General features: G+C 39.5%; 1 protein-coding gene across 1 annotated transcript; it reads right to left on the reverse strand.

Annotated features, from left to right (window-relative positions):
- Positions 1 to 592: 592 nt before the first annotated feature.
- selenos (selenoprotein S) lies at positions 593 to 6,705 on the reverse strand. The gene is made up of 6 exons (XM_023408302.1): positions 6,452 to 6,705; positions 5,617 to 5,748; positions 3,622 to 3,728; positions 3,439 to 3,528; positions 2,396 to 2,468; positions 593 to 1,608 (listed from the first exon to the last, which is right to left on the reverse strand). Exons 1-6 carry the CDS (start codon positions 6,546 to 6,548, stop codon positions 1,523 to 1,525), a joined length of 585 nt encoding a protein of 194 aa, XP_023264070.2. The 5' UTR covers positions 6,549 to 6,705; the 3' UTR covers positions 593 to 1,522.
- Positions 6,706 to 7,755: the final 1,050 nt, after the last annotated feature.

The following is a 7,755-nucleotide window of genomic DNA, read 5'->3' on the forward strand; positions in this document are numbered from 1 at the left end:
GCACCGAAAACAGACTTTCAGAAACACCGCTGGACCCGTTTTAGGTTGAAAACTCCGGGTTTGCATTGTAGTCTGGACGGGTGAAATCGGAGACCTTTTGGAAACGATGACATAGACACCCACGGCCGCTCCCTGATTGGGTCTTATCAGCCTCAACTACAAGGGGTGAAAGCAACATCCTTAACGAATTACAAGTGTTACTGACCTTGTGTTTGCAGTAAGAAAAAGGAGAGTGCTCGATTGTCAAGATGAATGTATAAAAATTAATGTTTCTGTGACAACCCTTTCTGAACAGGCCTCTCCCTGCAGGAGCCTGATGGGTGGAGCTGGTGGCAGTCTGCCAGTTTTTTTTTTCTCTCTCTCTCTCTCTCTCTCTTAGCTTCCACCCTGTTTGTTTTTATTGTGTTTTGTTTGTCTTTGGATTTATTTCCTTTTTAGTTGTGTAAAATAAACTTTAATAAACTTTTTAGTTATAACTCGTGTGTGATCTTCACTCCTTTGTCCAGCCTTGAGCCGGGTTGTGACACTTTCAAACTTAAAAGAAAAATCAGCTTTTCAAATGTTTTATGAGGAAGAAAACTCATTCAACATGTTTGTCAGACCTGAAGGACACACCCCTGGTGACCGTGTTTTTATTGCATAAAAATGAGAGTAAATCTATAGACATACCTTCCTTACATTTAGATACAGAGGGGTGACGAATTATAGGAAAAATCAACATAAAGTGCCCTTGTGAGGTCTCTACTGCAGGATGAACACCATTCATCCAGAAGATATTCCCTTATCTGGTGTTTTGATGATGGTGGTGGTGGAGAGTGCTGTCTAACATGTCGCTCCAAAATCTACCATAGTTCAACTGGAGTGAGATCTGGTGACTGAAGGCCACAGCACATGATTCACATCATTTTCATACCCATCAAACCATTCTGTGACCTCTCGTTCCTTATTGGATGGAGGCACTGTCGTCCTGTTCCTCCACTCAGTTTTCAGGTTTGTCTTTTAATTTGCCACCATCTGCAGATCAAAATGTTTGTAACTATATAATCAGAATGTAATATTTCTTGTACTTAACGATTGCCCACCAGCTACAGCTGCTGTAGTAATATAAGCTCTAAAGCTATGGCGGTACACATAGGTAAACATATTAAAATATATGAGAAAAGACACTGACTGTGAAATTCATCAGCCAAACCTGGTGGTGAAGAACCATTTACAGGAACGGCTTCATTACAAGCTTTCAATTCCACAATTGATTCAAGATGATCATATTGTGTTTGATGCTTAACGATGCAGCAGCACAGAGAAATCAGAGAGTAAACAACAGGAAATCAAACAGGAGCGCAGGTAAGTGCTATTCATAATGACAACTCATCAACTCCCATTAGAAATAAGGAGCCAGTTACAGAAAAAAATCATATTAAAGTGTGGACTTGGTGACATTGTCAGCTTGGTTCAGTCAGTCAGTGTGCACATCAGGACGTCAGAGGTCAAAGGTCATACAGACCGATGTCTCTGACCTTCTTTAACCTCATCCACCGGATGACGGCCCCCTCCTGCCAGGTCTCCAGGAGCAGGAACCTCCTCCCTCTCCAGACAGGGGATTGTAGTCTGAGAAACACACAGAAGCACAGGATGCAGACTGCTGTGTACGACACGCACACACATTAAAGCCTGCTAACCCCTCCAACATGGAAGAGAAGCATTGTGTGGAAATTAGTGCAAAGATAAAACTTTACTCAGGTGGGTGTGTCACCTAAACATTTTATTTTGAGAACAATTTATCAAAATATTACAGAAGCCAAACGATCACTGCATGCTTTGGGGAAATGAACCACCAGTAGGTCAGGGCAGATACTAATTATTGACTTAAACATGCAAAACTGTTGGTATGGTCCTATAAAATCCCTATAAAATCTTGCTTTTTCTGAGGTCTAGTGGTTTAACTTTCACCTTGTTTCAGTGAAGTCGAAGTGTAGGTTTGGTTACAAGTTCACCTGAGCACACTTCTGACCACACCCACCAGTGATGTTGGCTGTGGTCAGAGGGGAAACACAAACTTCCAACCAGAGACACTGCTGTTCAGTCTGGTCTTACAGGGCGACTCATCTCCACAGTCAGTTATGTACAAGTGGGCCTGAAGTTTTACTAATGGACCTTGGTCCAGAGTCTCTTCACATTGCTCTGTTGGCTAACTCTTAGCGCTTTAAAAACACCTCCATCTGATTCTAGTTTAAATGTTTGTATGCACAATGATTTGGCTACAGTTACAGTTACACTTATGTCAGATATTTTTTAAATGAAAAACCATACATGGGAACGAACAGCACTCAATTTACTGCCTTAACTCGCTGTTCCCCTGCTAAATATTTAAAGCCTCAGTGTGTGAAGTACATACCAGCACTGCGAAGTGACTTCTTGTCCGTCTTTGGTTTCATCACTGTTGTTGATGAGCTGGCCTCTTCAGTGGTCTGCAGTGATATACATTCATCAGATACAACAGTGAGGGACCCACACTGATGTGATTGTGGTTGGCCTTAGTTAAAATCAATTTGTTCATTTCCTTTGTTCAATCAATATTATATATGCAAGTAGTTCTCTAGCAGAAACAGAAATGTACAGTATGTCAGTGACAACAGTTGCGTGACCAACTATAAAATAACACACTAAAGTGATGTTGGCATTAAAAGCGTTCAACTGGCATCCACAAATTTTACAAAGTTATTTGACAATCAAAGGAAATGCAGTAATAGGCAAGAGGGCCAGAAGGCAATATTACAGCAGAAAGCTGGACTGTAAGGCCAAACAAAAGCAGGACAGAATTATGGTAAAGTTTAAGATGGAAGACAGACAATATACTTCAATATAAATAAGGACAATTAGAGAGAGTGGATGCCATATAAAAGCAATAAAAGGACGATAAAGATAAGACATCAAATAAAAGCAAGTCTAAAGAAGTGAAGAAACCACCGATTATGCCTCATCTCCTCCAGGATGTCATTCAAAAGACAAGCGGCCCTGATGGCAAAAGCACAGTCACCTTTAAATTCAAGCCTCAGCTTTGGAACTGCCAGAGAGGCCATACACGAGGCTCTAAGTTGCTCGTATGAGGTTAACGTTTCTGTTATGTAGCTCGAGGCTAGGCTAGTCAATAAGGAAGTTTCAATGACATTCATTTATTTTCAGTCAATCATTTGTTAAAAGTATTATGAATGTATTGAACAGTGGTGTCTATCAAACTGAAATGTGGGCTGACTGTGTCATTACACCCCTGTAATGATGCACAGTTCTGTTGTCCACCACTTGAAGGAGAGGGAATTTAATTTTGGTCTTTTGTGTGGATGATGAACTTTGAGAGAATGATCTGAAATTAATCAAATTAATTCTGTTCAATATTATTTCATTAAATCTAAAAGACAAAGTTATAGAAGAATAACTCACCTGAGAAAGTTTTGCAGTTCCTTTGTAACTCTTCCCCTGTTGCATACTCTCCCATACCTCTATTTTCTGCCTCCTCTTCTCCTCTTCTTGCTGTTAAGAAAATAAATCCCGCGGTCAGTTCAGGTCTAACATCACGGGTAGATCATCGTATTTGTTTCAACAACCTCTGTTTCATTTCTGCACCTGTTTCTGTTTCTCTCTGAAGACGGCTGCTTTGGCATCCAGCTCTTCTTGCATCTTTCTCCGAGCTGCTTCCATGGCCTCTTGTCTTCTCGCTACTAACGCAGCATCTTCACAAAAAAATAAAAATCATTACATTTAGCCTTCACTAATGAGCAAGGAATCACAATGCAGAAACTCTTAGCTGATAGAGAATTAATCAACATTTTTGATGATTAATAAATGATATTAGTCTTGAGACACTTATCAAGAAAAAATGCCAAACTCCTGTGATCTGAGCTTTTTTTTAGTTAGGTTACCAGTGAGAGAGAGACAAGACAGTTGGGGGTGAGATGGAGGAACCTTCTGGAAGGCAACCATCTCTGCAGCTCTCCATCAATCAGGCCTTTATAACAGAGTGACCAGTCTGAAGCAACTTTGAGTAAAATGCATATAGAAGCATTTAAAGTACTCTGAGCATGAGGAAAAAGATTCTCTGGTTTGATGAGAACTGAACTCCAAACACCAGGTCTGATGAACACCAGGCACTGCTCATCACCATCACCAGGTAGCAACATCATGCTGTAGGGGGTTTCTCAGCAGCAGAGACTGAGACACTAGTCAGAACTGGGGGAAATATGAATGCAGCCAAGTACAGAGAGGTCCTTGAAGAAAACCTGAATGAGACTGGGGCATAAATCCACCTTTCAGCACGACAATGACCTGAAGACATGAAGCCAAGACAACTCAGGATTAGCTTCAGGACCAAGTCTCCGACTGTCTTTGAGCCAAGACTTAAAACCCATAGAACATCTGTGGAGAGACCTGAAAACGGCAGTTCACACACACTTCCCATCCGATACAAGAGACCTTGAGAGGATCTGCCAGGAAGAATGGGATATGACCCGAATCCAGGTGTGCAATCTGAATACTTTCTGAAGATTAATTTCAGCATCAAACATGTTAACGAGTTAACCTCTGTGACCAATAGAGGTTAACAATAGGGTTGAGCTGATGTAAAAACTTTCAGACCGGTTTGATATTAAACCTAACATTGGATTGGACCACTGTACCAACGTTTACCACTAGGTGTCACACTTGACTCAGCAGATGTTCCTGTGTGGAGCATAATGAGAACATACTGAAATCTCATGTTAATCATGTTGTCACATTGCATATTACTAATCCAATACTAGTTGGAGTTACGGTTGCCATCAGCACAGGATGCTGATGTAACCTACTTTTTAATGTGCAATTCAGATGGAACACAAACTCAAACCGGTTTAAACTCCTACCAGCAAAATCAGAAATGGACCCATGTGTTCCCTATTGAACCATGTAACTTTTGGATTTGTTCAGTAACATGTTCACTGTGTAAACCCTCACATGGTAAATATTTGAAACACACACCAAAACCTTTCAAACATACATGAATCAGTTCAGATTTCACTTCACTTGATAACAAGTTCATCTTTAAAATCAACTGTTAAACATGTGTCTCTACAGTTGTTGCAGTGGTGCAACTTGTCAAATGAAGTTTACAGGTGCAACTTCTGACTTCTCAAAACAGCTGGTGCCACAGGCATCAGAGTGGCTCTAACAGAAGGGAGAGGGTGAATTCGAGGAGGTGATTCGAAGTCTCACATCAGCTTCAGATAAACTTTATAATGCATCTTTGCAGAGAGTGAAGACTGAGTCGTGTTCCAAAGGAATCTCTCGACAGACAGTATGAACAGGAACAATCATTACAGCCACCAATAACTCTGTCATCATGCATATGTAATATTCACTATTATTGTATTAACATAGACCTGAAAAAAAAACCCAAACTATCCTTTAATGGCGAGGCCACAACAACTTTTACACATCATTTCCCAGAAAGATTGTTCAGTCCCACATTGTGCTTACAATGCACCTCTTTACTATGAAATTCTCTTTCACTCCATTTGATTAGTTTTTACTGATCTGACCGTTGTCTTGGTAACTCTGTATCAGGTATAGGTAAATGCTGGTGCTGACCTTGCTGTGTTTGTGGGGGTGAAGTGGGGCGGCTCTGGCTGGATCTCCTCTTGCTCAGGTACTGGATGAGCACGTAGACCAGCACAGTCACAACCAACAGGTGCCAGCCATACTGGGAGAGAAGGTCTCCCACTGTGAAGGGGCAGGAGAAAACATGTGATGTTTCTTGTTGTAAAACAACTTCTTACATATGAAAATATATAAATAGATTAAGTATTCAGAGGTTAATAACCCAGATCACATTTATAAAAAGGAACAGGAATGACAGGAGACTATCAACTAAAATAATAGAAAATTAGATGATAATAATAGATCTTCATTCATTAATTTCATAAGTTTACATAATATTATCTACAGAAAATGATGATGATATTTATCAGATAGCTAGCTTGAGAGACTGTATAAGCTAGATTCAAAATGATGGTATAAAGCAAAGGATGACATTGTTGGTTTTATTCAGATTGTAACCATGTTTCTCACAGTAATGAATACATGTACAGGTATACATCTTTTCAAAAAACAAAAAAAAATTCAGTGTGGTGAACTGATGGTAAGATAAATGATTTAGGTAGAAACACGCGTTACTAAAAGTTAGACATTATATTTCAGTTTAATTTGTCATGTCTTGACATCATCTAGCTGCCGTAGCTACAGAGAAATTACACTGGAGTCATGCTATATCAGGCTGGCAAATCAACTAGCTAGCTAGCAACTGGTGTTTTTCATAATGATATCGATTGTCGTGACTAAGTCGGCACTGTTGGCTGGTGAAATCAGAAGTTAAGTCGATCCAGTAAACAGTAAACACGGTGGTCATGTTATCACGTCAACTTACCAAACAGGCTGAGGGAACCTAGGTCCTGGTTCTTGAGGGGCGGTTTCTCCACTTGAGGGCGGCCTTCATCGACATCTGTGATCTCCACATCCTCCATCTCAAACAGATATAAACGCTCCCGTGCTGAATAACAAACGTTATCGTCTCTGAGGTTAGTTGTCGTGTTGGCGACTACTTCCTATATCAGCCATCTTTGATAGAGCTGTACGCAGAGCAGCATGAATGACGTGTTGGTTAGTCCTGTGGTTCGCCCTCTTCTTCTGTGGTGTTTGTTGGCGGTCAGCAAACCAGTTTATAGGTGCGTTACCGCCACGGACTGGACTGGAGGCAGATTAGGAGATTGTGCGGAGGAAAAAATACATATATGTCACCGTTTCTTCTCATGTCATATTACTCCATAATCAACTCAATCAAATATTTTCAATTTCATTTCAAATAGCTTTATTGGCACGAACAAAAACATATTGTCAAAGTAATTTCAAGAATATTAAAAATACATTAATTGTTAAATGTGTCACAAACTAATAAAGTCCTTGTTTGATTTTCATATAATACAATAAAATGCAATATAGTTGATTCAATTAATCAATTAATATAATAATAATCAATTAATATAATAATAATCAATTAATCAATAATAGAATCAATGGACAGCTTCAAAGAATAGTAAAAGCAATAGGGGAAAACATTGTTTTTGTTCTTATATTTCTCCTTATATTTCAACATTTTTTAATTTACTTATTTATTCCTTTATTTAATCCTCTTTATATTTTCTTATGCTTTTACAGATTTATTCTTTTTTATGAAACTCCTATGAACCATACCTTTTTGCTGTCTAACTTGTTACAAACGCCATACCACAGGGTTATTTTTACACAGGTGACACTGTTCCACTGTTATCATTTTTTAAATCAGTGGAGTGCATAATTTATCCCCGTGCTTGTGTTGTGTTGTTTTCTGCCACATGGGTGCACTGTTTGATTTTACATCTCTCAACTATGCTTTCTGCTGACCACCAGTTAGTGATCAGTTAAGAGGGAAATTGCCTCCAGGGGCCCTGGACTCCAGGTCCCCAAAAGTTTATTGTGTGTCAACTGGTTTTTGCTTATTTAACTGAAAGTTTGATTGGGAATATGCCACATTTAAACACAGCTCCAGCTAATCTGATAGGGGCTGTGTTTTAAGACCTTGGTTATTTTGCACAATACAAAATGAATGTGTGTTAATCACCAGAGAGTAAACATGGGCTCAGGTAATATTCCAGCATAGAAAAACTGTGCACATTGTTAGAGTTAGAACAGCAG

The sequence above is a fragment of the Seriola lalandi genome, unplaced genomic scaffold (genome assembly GCF_002814215.2).
Source record: "Seriola lalandi dorsalis isolate HSWRI2012SDOR001 ecotype SW California unplaced genomic scaffold, Sedor1 jcf7180002054359, whole genome shotgun sequence".
Lineage (NCBI taxonomy): Eukaryota > Metazoa > Chordata > Actinopteri > Carangiformes > Carangidae > Seriola > Seriola lalandi.